Source organism: Zootoca vivipara, chromosome 11, assembly GCF_963506605.1.
Source record: "Zootoca vivipara chromosome 11, rZooViv1.1, whole genome shotgun sequence".
In the NCBI taxonomy this organism is placed as follows: Eukaryota; Metazoa; Chordata; class Lepidosauria; order Squamata; family Lacertidae; genus Zootoca; species Zootoca vivipara.
Window position 1 is genome coordinate 47,296,573 of NC_083286.1, and position 14,845 is coordinate 47,311,417.

At 42.3% G+C, this 14,845-nt stretch overlaps 1 protein-coding gene across 5 annotated transcripts in view; it reads left to right on the forward strand.

Annotated features, from left to right (window-relative positions):
- RANBP3L (RAN binding protein 3 like) overlaps positions 1-14,845 on the forward strand; it is a 45,593-nt gene that overhangs the window by 21,938 nt on the left and 8,810 nt on the right. For 2 of the 5 annotated variants that reach the window (XM_035100511.2, XM_035100512.2), the window contains exons 11-14: positions 874-1,007; positions 1,379-1,499; positions 5,435-5,577; positions 8,025-12,412. In XM_035100511.2, coding sequence (XP_034956402.2) covers positions 874-1,007; positions 1,379-1,499; positions 5,435-5,577; positions 8,025-8,321 — 695 coding nt within the window. In that variant the 3' untranslated portion in view covers positions 8,322-12,412. Of the gene's footprint in view, positions 1-873; positions 1,008-1,378; positions 1,500-5,434; positions 5,578-8,024; positions 12,413-14,845 lie in introns of those variants that run through there. The other 3 variants (XM_035100515.2, XR_009558336.1, XM_035100513.2) reach the window with 3 other exon arrangements.

Here is a 14,845-nt window from a genome sequence, read left to right on the forward strand (position 1 = left end):
TACGGTTGTTCAACTCCAGCAGAGGTCAGGATCCTATAGCCCTCCAGATGTTGCTGAACTACAACTACATCCCTCGCCACTGGTCATGCTTCCTAGGACTGATGAATTTTTTTCTTCCGCAACATCTGGAGGGTCAAAGGTTCTCTACAGGAATCTAGAGTTGAGACCGGTATTCTTTGCTCTAGCTGGTTGTCACTTTCCAATGGCTTTCACAGATGGCATTTTTATGAGAAAATTTCTGAAATCTTTCTTTCCCCCACCCTGAAAAAAGGCCAGTTTGCAGGATTTTCCTTGAACAGTCTCCAGCATTTTTGTCTGTGGGGTGGCTGCCATTCTCTAGCTCCTAAGAACAATACTGGATCCAGGAACAACTTATTATTAGAATTAGAATTGCATTTGGAAACGTACTGGGAGCCACTGTAGATCTTTTAGGATTGGTTTTATATGATCCCGGCGGCTGCTTCCAGTCACCAGTCTAGCAGCTACATTCTGGATTGATTGTAGTTTCCTTGAAAGGTAGTCCCACATAGAGCCCATTGCAGTAGTCCAAGCAAGAGATAACCAGAGCTTGTACTGCTCTAGTGCAGGCATCCCCAAACTTCGGCCCTCCAGATGTTTTGGACTACAATTCCCATCTTCCCCGACCACTGGTCCTGTTAGCTTGGGATCATGGGAGTTGTGGGCCAAAACATCTGGAGGGCCGCAGTTTGGGGATGCCTGCTCTAGTGGGACAGTGCTCAGGCAGGTAGAGTCTCAGCCAGCGTACTAGATGGAGGTGGAGGATTCGAAATGGTGGCCAGGCTGCCAATAAAACTGCAAGGTTTTCCTTCCATAGAAACCTCAGGATGTTCCATTATTCTCCTTTCTCTATAGCGTCGTTTTTTGCCAAGGATACAACACTAGTTGAATCAGCTGCTGCTTATGTATCTAGCAAACCGACACAAAGATATTTATTAGATAAAGTTGAAGTTACTACAGGAGAAGAAGCAGAGCACAATGTGTTACAGGTATATCTTTTCCTAAAAGACTTATTGGTGGGGAGTTTCTATTATATTTGAAAAAAACAGACCATGGCCTGGTCTGCACATAACACTAAGCCATGGTTTGTTAAAACAAACCATGAGGTACCCATTAGTTGTCTGACAGGTGTTCAAACAACCCAGAGGTTGTTTCTCCAACATTTGTTCTATTTTTCTTTTCTAGTTTTGTGAATAAGCTATAGTAATCCATTTAACTGCCATTTCCTTTAAAACAACAACAACAACATTTTTATTTAATAGTAAGAATATAAATGACACAGAAGTTTTAGGTTTGTTTGTTTGTTTTAAATAATTGTGTCTGTCCAAATTGACATTTTTATCATACTTTCCCATTTTAGATCAATTGCAGACTCTTTTTATTTAATAAAGTTTCATCATCTTGGACTGAAAGAGGCAGTGGCTCTCTGAGACTTAATGATACATCCAGCAATCAGTGTGGAATGCTGCAGTCAAGACTGAGTAAGAATTAATTTCACCATTAAGTCCATCTTCCCCCATAGGCAATCAATGTGGAAAATGTGCAAAGACGAGCAAACTGTATTTACAGCTATAACATATTGCCAAAGGATTTAGAATATAAACGTCACAATCCAGCAGACATTTTATTTGTTTAAGTTGGGGGTCTCATCAATTTAACTACATGTTAGTCTATTAATCAAATGAGCTCCCATTCAGTAATTGATTTATTAATTGTGCACACTATGCCTTGGGAAGTTTGCATACATCATGGTTTATATATGATTCAGATGCAGTATTTTTTATTATTTTTTCCAAATAGGTAAATAAACACATGCAAGAAACCTACACATACACCAGAAAGAAGGCACTCCTTATGCATAGTGCAAACATTAAACACTGACACATACAATTACACTTGCAAAAGTTATGAATATGTTCGTATTGGCAAAAAACATTCATTAAAAAACAAATCTTAACCTTTATCAATTTTACAACTTTATTAATGCAGTATCCGAGTCATTTGTTTGAAATTCATTTCTAATACATATTGAATCACATATATCACAAATGAATTGTGTATAAACAACTTGGATACTCCATTAACAAAGCTATAACATTTATAAAGGGTAGAAAATTAAATAAGTGTGAATAGAAATGAGTAATACTCGCAAAGAGAAACATGTAAAATAGAAAGAAAAATGATATTAACTATAAAACATAAAATGCAACAGAAAAAATAAAACATAACATTAAAGGAGATCGTACATGGGTGAGGGAAGTTAGGAGAGGGAGGGGGGAGGTTAAGAAGGGGATGAGGGAAAGGGAGGGGGGAAAGTGTCAGGTTGTTATAAAGTGGCAGATTTCTTTTGATTTTCATTTATCGATGGCTGTATATTATATTGTCGAACATTCTGTTTATTATATTTTGGAACATTTTGGAAATTTTTGTAAGATTATTAAAACTGCAATAAAAATGTCTAAAAACATTTATAAAGGGTAGGTTTTTTTAAAAAAAAATTAAATGAATGTATTGTGCAGATAGGAACACATTCATCATTTTTGTGATGAATTCCTCTTTTAGAGAGAGTCATTTGCAGACATACATAAAGTTTAGTTTACAGTACACCATCATGTATTCAGACAGGCTATAGAGATATTCAAAACATTAAACGTTCTCAAGAAATGAGAGTGTTTGTCACAAATGGGGACTAGTTGAATTAGATCAGTGGTCCTCAACCTTGGGCCTCCAGATGTTTTGAGACTACAATTCCCATCATCCCTGACCACTGGTCCAGCTAGCTAGGGATCATGGGAGTTGTAGGCCAAAAACATCTGGAGGCCCAAGGTTGAGGACCACTGAATTAGATGATTTAGGAATAGTGGCTAACTGAGTTTATTTGTTCTACTACAATGCATTCCCAGATATCAGGTGGGGTGGGGGTGGGGTGGGGAATTCCAAACTTCTCATGTTTTTATTTATTTATTTATTTATTTATTTATTTTCTGCTTCCGTAACGTTTACTTTATTTTTTAAAAAAATAATTTTTATTGGATTTTACATAAAAAGAGAGAAAAAGAATAAAAAAGAAAAGAATTTTTTTTTAAAAAAATGAAAAGACAAAAGCTTTAAGGAAAAAAATAGAGAGATATAGAACAATATCATCACGTCTTGTTTCTTCATTGTTCTTCACTTGTCTTCCTTTCCATTCTTTTATGATTAGCTCATAACATTTCCAGGATCTTAACTAAACATCATAAAAATACATCTTAGCTCTCTTATTTATAAATAGTTCTTAATCAATTTATATAAAAAAGTGAAGAAAAATTGGAAAGAAAAGATCCATAAAAATAATAAAAATACATAATTATATTTTTCAATTTCAGATCTAAACATTTCGGACTTCCTCATTCCCCTTCCTTGAGTTCTTTATAATTCACTAATTATTGCAGTTTCCAACTCTAAGATTACATTCTTCCTTCTAGATTATGACTTCTTTTTAACCACAAACCCTTCATTATTCTCTTTACCTTAATTACCCAATATTCTCTACCCTTTTACCCAAAAATATTCAAAGTAATCTTCAAAATATTTTACCCCCTTTTTATTCCCACTCTCAAAACTAAATCTACCCCCTTTCCTTGGAATCGGTGTCTCCAGAGATTTCAGCCAGCTCCTTGATACTTTCCGAGTTCAAACCCTGTTTTACCAACCAATAAAAATTAGCACAATTCCCCCTCACCCCACTCCTGCTCTGTCCCAATCTAAATTTTGCTGAACCCTTTCCCCCCCTGTTGTATTCCCAACATTTTATTTTCAATCTCATTCTCTTTCTGCCCCCCTCCTACTTCCTTCTCCCCCTCTCTCACTGGGGTAACAACCTTTTTGTTTTTCACCTTTTTGGGGGGCTTTTGAATCACCACCCTTCCCCGTTTCACCTCTCCCACCGGTGAAACAGTGATTTCTTCTTCATCCCTTCCCTGTTCCACCTCTCCCACCAGTGGAACAGTGGTTTCTTCTTCATCCTCATCTGTCTCAAAAATCCATTCTGTTGGTTCAGCAATCTGTTCTTCTGTAATTGTTGCATTTCCTTCAAAATTATGGTTCTCCTCTACCATTTCCAAAGTTTTCCCAAAAGTCACATCACAGCATGCGTCTTCTTCTGGTCTTTCCTCTTCTCCCTTTTCTTCCTCTCTAAGTTCAAATATATCGTCGGTTTCAAAATTCAGTTCAGTGGATTCATCAATCCTGTCATCCATGCATGTTAGAACAACTTTAGGGTTACGAATCTGCTCTGTCATTTCCAAAATTGTTTTCAGGGTCAAGTGCCACTGTGAGTCCTTCTCCTCACAATCCAGAACCTTCTCTTCCAACCTGTTAGTGCTCTCCGCTTCCATGATTGTGGCAGGCAGAAAGTGGTGTTATTATTGTCCTTGTTTTGTATTTTCCAAGTGCAAAAAGAATAAAATCCCGTCTGAACTGGATCCAACCTCTATTTCTTTACATTTTTCTCTTAACAGTCAAACTCAAATTCAGCACTGAGCAGCCTTGAGGTTTGCTTTTAAAAGTTCCTCTTTTATTTATCTACAGCTCTCAGTCTCAGGCCCACAGACAGACACATTGTGACGTCACAGAGGCGGCTAGCCGATCCTTCCTTTGACCTGACTCCAAGTTCACAGGGGGGGTTCCCCTTGTCAAATCACAGTCTTTTGCAGAGATTTAAGTGCACTTTATCTTTTTCCCTTACTCTGCATCAGGAAAAAGTTTTCTTAAGAGTAAATTTCTGAGCTTTCCATAGCTTTACTGCATCCTCCATTACTCAATTGGGAGGGCTGACTTCCCTTTTAAGCCTCCTCCCAGCGCCAAATTCTTAGTCCAAATCGTAGAATTTTGACTTACTTGGTCCAGGTCTAGTCTTTTTGCAGGAAGAATCTACCGCTTGCAGGCTGAAGGCACAGAGCTTCGCTTCATGGAGGTAATGACAGCACCCAAAATGGCTCCCGCGACTGCCACTCCGCTAGCTCTCGGGGGCTCTAATGAGCTTCCCGGGCAGCGGAGGAGTCACCTTTGGAGCTCTGCCGGGCTATTTCGCCCCCGGGATGCTCTACCCGGGGTTCTTATGGGGATCCGCGTGGCCCCCGCGGAATTCCCCCCCTCCGCGATGCCAGAAACCTCGGAGCTCGAGGTTTCTGCGCCTCTCCACCAGCGTGGCAGACCAGAAGTCCCAAACTTTTCATGGTTTTAAAAGCCAGGGTAGCAGGATGCTGTACTTGTTGAGCCATTGGCCTGATCCAGCAGACTCGTCTTATGTTCTTAAGTTTCAGAAGTTGAGTAACTTGAGTTTTGTAGTGCTACTAGAGAAATCTCCCCCATTAAGAAAAGGGGATTTAAATATTATCTGCCTTTCTTTCTAATGTTCATTTTCTCCTGTTTATAGTCATGCGAAATCAAGGGAGCATGAGGCTCATTCTTAACACCAAACTCTGGACTCAGATGGTCATAGAAAGAGCAAACCGGAAGAGTCTGTGCATCACGGCTACAGATTTGGAGGACGGTTGTGTCAAGGTGTTTCTAATACAGGTATAGCCAACCAGGAGCTGGATGCAGCAAAAATTCCTGAACCTCCCCGCCTCCACCTTCTGCCCTGGCCAGAACAGGCAGCAGGGTTTGGGGTGCAGTGGTTGATTTGCTACTCTGCTTCACTGTTCCCTGGCCAGCTGTGTAGCTAGCCGCTCGGGGGCCTGGTGCAGTGCTCGCGTCCTGAAGCCAGGGGCGGGGCCAGCTGCCCATGGGGGTGGGGCACACTGTGTGGAGCCTCTCCGCCACCTCCCCCTCAGCTGTATGACAGCTGAGGGAGAGGTGTGTGGCTCGGGCACGCCACAGGCCCCGCAGTAAGTGCTGGCCCCCGCAGTGTGGCTCCCAGTGCCAGCAACATTTCGTTACGTTTGTTGACTGAACTAAAAAGTTTCGTGAGCCCAATAAAAAAACCCAACAACATCATATTTTTGTCATTTTGTCACACACACACACACACACACACACACACACACACACACTCCCCTTCCTCTGCCACGGTCCCTGGTCAGATTGTTTTGCTACCCCCTCAGCTGAGACCTTTCTGTTTGCTTAGCTTAAAAATTTTATTTGCTTCACACTTCTGTTTGCATATTTATTGTCTGTAGTTTCATAGCTTTTTGGATACATAACGTGTATCCAAGGTGCAGATTCCCTAGCACTGCCTGTTGCTGCCCCCCTACAACAGGGATGCAGAACAGCTGACCCTCCAGATGTTGGGGTGTAACTATGATCAGCTCCAGTCAGCAGGGCCAATGGTCAAGAAGATAATAGGCATTGTCCTCTTATCTGGAGGGCGATATCTGGAGGACTACATGTTCCCCCATCCATGCCTAAACCTTGTTTTATTGTATTCCAGAAGAGTCTTAGTGAAAACTTACATAAGACTTTCTAGGACAATGATGGAAAACCTATGACACGCGTGTCAGACGTGACACACAGAGCCCTCACTGCTGGCACGCACCCCATTGGCCCATTCGCGCTATTGTTGTTGTTGTTTTTCCCCCATTTGTTCTCCCGCTCCTCCTACAGCTTGTCTCCGCTAAAGCTTGTCTCTGCTGTTAAAACCCGGATCCTTTTTTTTTTGTTGTTGTTGCTGGTAGCCAGAGATTGGTTTTTAAACCCTTTCTGTGCTGTTTTTTCTGGCGCTTTGGCAGACTATGATTGGGTGTAACAGCGTTTGTTTTTTAACCCGTTCTGTGCTGGTTTTTTTGGCACTTTGGCAGACTATGTTGGTGCTACGTGTTAGTTCCAGCGAAAGTATTATTCATCATTTATTTCTGTTCTCTTCCCCCCCCCCCACAAAAAAGCGCAGCAGCTTTGGGGCATCCCCCCCCAAAAAAGCAAAGCAACTTTTGCACCCCCAAAAAACCTCCCAAACTTTGGTCAGCAGCTCCCCCAAAAAAGCTCAACAACTCTGGGCAGGGGCTTTTGGTTTGGTTAGGTTAAATAATTAGTTTTTTGTTTATTAAATACAGTTATATATCACAATTATACATTTTTGTTATTTAAACTATAAATATCGCAAAATTATGGTTTTTTTTTCTCGAAGTGACACACCACCCAAGTTATGCTTGGTTTTTTGGCGAATTTTGACACACCAAGCGCAAAAGGTTGCCCATCATTGTTCTAGGATGTTTGAACTGTTGCCCCATTTTTGCCATGGATTGGCTGGTTGCAGAGGGGTGGTGGGAGGCACCAGCTGGGGGACCCCCAAAGGAACCCCCAGGGGAAGAAAGGTTCAGAGCCAGGGGATTGGTGGTGGGATGATGATGAGTGGTCAGAGGGAGAAGAGGGAGCAGACTAGAGGGAGGATGAGATGTTGGAAGCTGAAGAGGTCGCAAGGTTCAGTGAGCAGGAAGAGGCTGTGGCAGAGAGCAGCCCAGACTCAGAGGCAGGAGAGGAGGCAGGAGAGGTGACAGAAGTGAGGCATGCTGCTGAAGAATCTAGGGAGTCTTCCCCTCCTGATGTGATCAGCTCCTCTCCCTCCCTGGTCTCCCAGAACATGCAGAGAAATGAAGAGGGTGAAGCAATGAGAGGCAAGACGCTGCTAGGGAAGGAACCTTAGGGAGCTTTAGAGAGCAGTGGGAAGGCAGGACCTTCAGTCCTCACAACTGCTGCATTGGGGCAAGTCCTACTGGGAAGAGTTGCTGTGATCACTAGGCCTGAAATGTTTTGGTTTCTTTGAATAAAGAGTTAACTTAATTGACACCAGTTATTTTTATTGCTGACTCCTGACTCCGACTCCTGACAATTCTACTATGTAAAACCACACCAAACATTTGAAAGACAGTGCATCAATAATATGGAATCACAGAATTGCACAGTTGGAAGGGACACCTGGCACTCCAGTTCTTTTCAGTAACTTTGAGATCTCTTTGGTGTGCTCAATTTTTCATTGGTCAACTGGAAAACAGTACCCAATGGACCTGTTTGTCTTGTATGTTACACAGGCAAGCTCAAAGGATGCAGCTTCTCTATACGCAGCAATCCACCATCGCCTTGTTGCAATGAGGAGCTTTGCTGATCAGGAATGTGATGTAAACCACGTGGAGCAAGAGCCAGATATTCAGGCACTGAATTATGACAGTGATGAGGACGAGAATGAAAAAATAACTCAAGTGAGCAACAACAAATCAGGTGAGCAAAGCTCTCTGCAGGACCAGACAAAGGCTGCATTTTTCATAACCATTGTCCAAAGCCATCTACATTTTAAAAAAATGGGGGGGGTTGGCTTTCCTGCAAAATGAGAAGTAGATCTGCTGTTGTTCATGGTCCTTTCCCAGCCCCACTACTTGGTGGGATGTGCATTGCCGTAGGAGAAGGGGGTTATACATACCCCAATATTTCCTTTAAAAAAATAATAGAGGCATAATGAGGTAGTACAACAGATTGCACTGCCTTCATCACCACTTTGTGAAAACAGAAAATGATGAATGCATCCAGTATTTTGTGTCGTTGTGCTATATTGTATTTTTGTTTTGGATCAGAAGCTATTTTGAGTAATATTTTACTCGAAAAATGGGGAATGAATATTAAATCACCCTCTGGGAGTGGTGTGGGAAGATCAATACAAGGTAAAATGAGTCATATTAATTTAAAATCATATGCTTCACTCCTTAAAGGTAAAGGTAAAGAGACCCCTGACCATTAGGTCCAGCCATGACCGACTCTGGGGTTGCGGTGCTCATCTCGTGTTATTGGCCGAGGGAGCCGGCGTACAGCTTCCAGGTCATGTGGCCAGCATGACAAAGCCGCTTCTGGCAAACCAGAGCAGCACACGGAAACGCCGTTTACCTTCACGCTGTAATGGTACCTATTTATCTACTTGCACTTTGACGTGCTTTCAAACTGCTAGGTTGGCAGCTGGGACCGAACAACGGGAGCTCACCCTGTTGCGGGGATTCAAATCACCGACCTTCTGATTGGCAAGCCCTAGGCTCAGTGGTTTAACCCACAGTGCCACCCACATCCTGCTTCACTCCTTACAAGGGGTTAAATCCCATTACCATAGCAAGATTTACTTCTGAGCAAACATGGTCACCATAGGATTTTGCTGCCAATCAAAATAAGGAATGTAAACAGCAGCTACCTCACTCCTGAAAGTTTCTTGCTTCTGAAAAAAATAGGGTGAGTGAGAGATATTCTGAAGCAACTGCTTTTCAAAGTAAAAATTAAAAAGGGTTGACTACTTATTGATCATTCATTCTTGTTTGTGGTTATACTGAAGGAAATGTTGTCCCATATTTTCTGGTGTGTTTCCCCATCAATATAATTACTGTGAAAAATCTGGTTTTGGAGGAGGAAGCAGTTGTGTTGCACATGGGCTCAAATCCGTTTTAATTGTGCAACCTGAATTTGCTGGTATGTGATGGAATCCTAGCTTCAATATTGGTTCTCTTTTCCTTAGAGAAGTCACTAGAAATTGTGGACCTTTGCCACCAGAGGGCATATTGTTCTTCATGTCTCTGCCTGGCTGGCTCCTACCTGTAGCTTCCTTGCATAGGCCACTGTTGAAAGTTTCCAACCATCTGCCATTTCCTTTCCTTGAGTGAACATTCCACCTGTCCTTGACCTTAAGCTCTCTTTTTAGTTGAATTCATAGCCTGCCTTTCTGATCTGCCTCTACCCTGAACTTTTCCGTCATCACTTCCTGCTTCCTGCTTGGATAGACTATCTGTGGGTGACTCCTTTCAACCCTGCCTCTGGTTCTCGCTCCTATTGGTTCCTGAAAGGGAAACAAATCACCATGTCTGCAGGTCCTTTCATGGAGAAGTACGGATGGAAGGATCTGTCCATCTATGTTCTCTCTCTTTCTAATTTTTCCACTCTTAAATTCACTTCTTCACATTTCTGCAGCAATTTGCAATTTTTAACTCCTCTTGGAAATTCTTCAACATTTCAGTGTCAATTTCTCCTAACAAAGACACTTTTGTATGCAGATTTGACTGTTATACACATTTTTGCAAGCATTCCCATGAGGGCACATAACTCAGTGGTAGGGCATCTGTGTTGCATGCAGAAGGTCCCAGGTCCAATCCCTCACATATCCATGCAGAACTAAGAAAGACTCATTGCCTGAAGCTCTGGGGAGCTTCTTCCCAGGCAGTGTGGATAATACCGAGCCATACTGGTCCATTATTTGACTCGGCACACAACAACTCCCTACATTCCTAAGATAAAACCTAGTTTTTTTCAACGTGAATACAGTACAGCTCACTCTGCCCACCAAATAGCAGTCGCTTCAGTCAGCATTCATGCAGAACCTCTCTCCTGCAACTAGTCTGTGTGACTTCCCACAGGGAGATAATAAAAGGCTGGAATTTGTTTGCGAGTTGAAGGTACTCTCCAATCTATGTGCCGACTTGCAAGTTAAACAATCATGTTGACAAGTGAAGGCCTCTGACACAGATTTGGGAAAAACAGCTAAGGGTCAGTGGCCAGTGATAACTGAGGCCACAGTCCTTGAGGGACATCCAAACTGTGGTACATATTCTTTTCATTTGTGATGGACTTCCTAGTGAGGTGTGTGTGTGTGAGAGAGAGATTGTGTGTGTGGTGCATGAGAAAAATGAGTGAAGTTCTATAAACCCTTACAATTCCCTGCAGCCAGTGAGTCCAAATTCCTCTTCCATCCAGGTCCCAGAGATTGCTGACAACCCAGGCCCCATCTGTTATCAAGCAACCTTGGCAGGTCCTCTGACGGTCCCTGCTTTATTTTATTTATCCTGACTATGTCCACCTCAGTCTGCTTATCTTTCATTCCAGCTGATCCTGTTGTAATACCATCAAGGTACGCAGCCCAACTTTTGCTGAGATTTCACTCCAAACACCATTTGCAAAATGTTTCCTGCTGCTCTAAAGTTGTCAGCTTTTGTTATGTTTTGTGTTTTCAGTAGATGCATGGCAGGTAGAAATCAGTGGGTGTAGTTTTTCCCATTAATGCATCTCCATGCCAGAATAAAAAGGCTCATTTGGTGATTCTGACTCTATTCATTAGATATTTTTTTAAAAATAAAAACCCTCTGTAGATAGAAAGAGGGCAGTGGAGTCATTGAGTGTCACTCTTGCAACTCCACACATACTGTATCAGGGCAAATTTACATGGCTCTGATTTAATGTATGATGTTCTTTTTGCAGTTTGAAAAGGGGCTTAATAATAATAATAATAATAATAATAATAATAATAATAATAATTTTATTATTTATACCCCGCCTATCTGCCTGGGTTTCCCCAGCCACTCTGGGCGGCCCCCAACAGAACACTAAAAACAGAATAAAACTTCAAACATTAAAAACTTCCCTAAACAGGCCTGCCTGCAGATGTCTTCTAAAAGTCTGGTAGTTGTTTTCCACAGGGCGGGCGCCACCACCGAGAAGGCCCTCTGCCTGGTTCCCTATAACCTCACTTCTCACAGTGAGGGAGGGAACCACCAGAAGGCCCCCGGAGCTGGACCTCAGTGTCCGGGCAGAACGATGGGGGTGGAGATGCGCCTTCAGGTATACGATATACTGGAAGAAATGGGTGAGTACTGCTTGAGCTTTCTTCACTTCTCAGAAGCTCTTCCATGCTGTTTACCCAGCAACTACATGCCTGTAATGCCTTTGGAAGACAGCTCTGTATTTTCCCAGCCTTTATTCAGGCACATGCTATAGTAGCCAAAATTGATAAGTTGTTTGGAATTTTTTGTCCAACTTCCAGAGAGGCAGGTGTGTTATCCTGTTGTCTCAAAAATGGTAAGGGTGCTGAGACACCTAAAAAGCTAATCAGATATCTTGGGAAATAAGCTTTTGTGATTCGAGGACCCGCCACCCGCGTGGAGTAAAATAAGACACAGTGACAAATGAATGGGCGAAATAAGGCCACAACTTTATTGGTTACAGCATGTGAGTGGTATTGGCTTAGGCACTGGATAACACAAGCAAGCATGATTCCACCCTGCTCAGCGGGGAGTCATTTAGGGTTAACAACCAGTGGGAGGAGCTTGTTGATGCAAATACAACTGGAAGCTTCCCCTGGTGTCACCGTGGGTCGTGCCATGGCCCTAGCCACCAGTAGGGCATCGGACAGGATCCACGACTGCCAGATCCCTTTAACGGGATACCCAAAAGAGGAGGGGTTAGATGATGGCCACAACCTGTCCTCTGACACACAAGACATATACATATTCCAATGCCTAACCGCCAATACCATAAAGTTGTGACAATTTGCTACGAGGTAGGTGAAAAAACCAAGAGGCTGATGCCAATTAGCAAAATGGATTAAAAAAAAACACCTACCAGGCCCCTTGGGCAACCAAGGCAACCAACCGAAGTCCATAGCAAGGTCAAAAGCATAGAACAGGCCTAAAGGGAGGGTGGGCGGGAGATCCGATGTGGCGCAGAAGTTGAATGTGGCTCGAACGCTGCCATGGCTGCTTAAATAGAGCCAGACCCCACCCACCAGTTGGCCCTGTTGGCCAGCTGAGAGGCTTGGTGCGGCAGAGGGGATAGGCTAACGCAGGGGGCCGAATACGCCCCCCTGCTAGCGTGGGAAATGGCTCCCGCTCACAACCCCTCCCCTCTGCAAAGAGGAGAGGTCTTGTATAATGAAGCCAAAATGCTAAATAGAAAGCAAGTGTGCAACAGTGGATACAATATTGTATTAGGATTGGGGCAACCCAGATTCAAATCCCCACACATCCATGAAATTTATTGGGTGGTGCTGGGCTAGTCGCTGTTGCTCAGACTAACCAACATCCTAAAATTAATTTGATGATAAAATTGTGGGGGCAGGGGGGGCAGAGAAACCCATACCTGTGTATGGGGAAATGAGCATGTAAGAAACAAAATAATTACAGTATGTACACAGTGAGCATACACAACAGTAATCATCCTACCTTTGCTATTCTTTCTTAACAGCTGTAGTGGGAAAGCCAACCATTGTCTGGCTTGGGTCCTGAACAAATAGAATCAAATGTATTCATAAATTCTAGTTCAGCAATTGCATGCAGGAGTGTCCCTTTGAAGTTCCTTTGCTAGATAATGTGACCTGCTGGCTAGCAGCAGAATATCCTGGGAGACTAAATATTCCCGCCCTGGCTTCTGATAGAAGCCATTTTTATTGTTTTTTTTATTGTAGACAGAAGAATGGCATTGTTTGCAAGTGAAAGCATGTATCACATTGAGGAGTAAGCCAGTGAATGAGTTCTGAGGATGCTTCTCATATTGATGTCTCATAATTGTACACCCGAGTGGAAACATTAGGGCAATAAGGGCTATTTTCTACATTTGTGGACCACCACATTTTCTTTTGGTTTATAGCTAAAAGAAGCACCACATGAGATGATAATTGAAATCCTTCCAAATTAAAACTTGTGCTGCTGACAAGGCAAGCTGTTTCATTTTTAAATTACACAACACTATCAAACCAATAGTTACGTAAATTCAACTAACAAATATACCCAAAATGTAACTGGCTGTGTTTGACTATATAAATTCTTTATACATCATATAAACATAACTCACACAACTCTTTTCACATTATCTGAGTAGAAGCAATAAAGGGCCAACATTTAGAACAGGAAATAATTTATATAGTCAAACACAGCCAGTTACGTTGTGGTGTGTATTTGTTCATTTTAAAATTAAACAGAAAAAAACACTCTTCCTCTTCAGCTTGTGGCAGGAAACTTCAAAGAAAACTCTTGCTCTTTTTTTCTTTATTAAAGTGCTTTGGGCACCACCTAAAAGTGCACAAACATCCACTACTGATCTAAAAGTCATACAAAGAGAGGGGGGGGGGTAAGAGATGAATTAAGTCTTTGAAAAACTGGCAGGCGAGAATGCTCAACATGCTTGGAGCTCTCAGAATTCCACTTTGCTTTGTTCTCAAGAGTTCCTTTGTTCCAGTTTGGAAAGTTTGCCTGCTTACAAGCCCCAACAGTCTACTCAGAGCTGCCTACACTCCTGCTCATTGCTCCATTAAGAAAGATACACTATTATTGTCCTTGATTATATCCAGATCTTGTTTTATGTTATATATCTGTAGGTTATACACAAGGGAGATCTGCAACAAAATGTTGCAGTGTGAATTTGTCCTGTTCAGGATACTCCTGTTTTTCTCTTTTTCTCCCCCTCCTCCTGGCCAAACAGTCTGCATTCCATACCCATTCAGCATGCTCAACCATTATTGGGTTGTTTGGCTGTTGCACCCCAGGGTTTTTTTCTAAACATTTTGTACCTCTATGAAACTTTGGTTTCCCTTGAATTTTCTGAAATCTCCCTCTTGTTTGTGGATGGTCCTGTTTTGGCTATCTAAGGGACAGCATACAGAGAACTGAGTTCTGTTACTACAATAATAGAATTATCGAGCCGTAGTGCTGAAAGGGACCACAAGGGTCATCTAGTCCAGCCCCCTGCAATGCAGGAATCTTTTATGCCAAGTGAATAATAATTGCGTGTTTTGTTGTATTACCCTTATTTTTTAATAAAAGACCAGAAAAAATAAAGTAAAAATGCAACTGTAACATAAATCATAATAGACCATTGATACAATTGAAAACAAAGTTATCCTGTGAGAATAGCAGCAGATGTGTGAGCATGAAACCCGGTGGCTGCAGCTGATAACTCTTGAGATTAAAAAAAAATCTGGTGCCTAGGGGGCTCTGATGATGATGATGATGATGATTTATTTGTACCCCACCCACCTGGCTGGGTTTCCCCAGCCACTCTGGGCGGCTTCCAACAAAGATTAAAAATACATTAAAATGTCACACATTAAAAACTTCCCTAA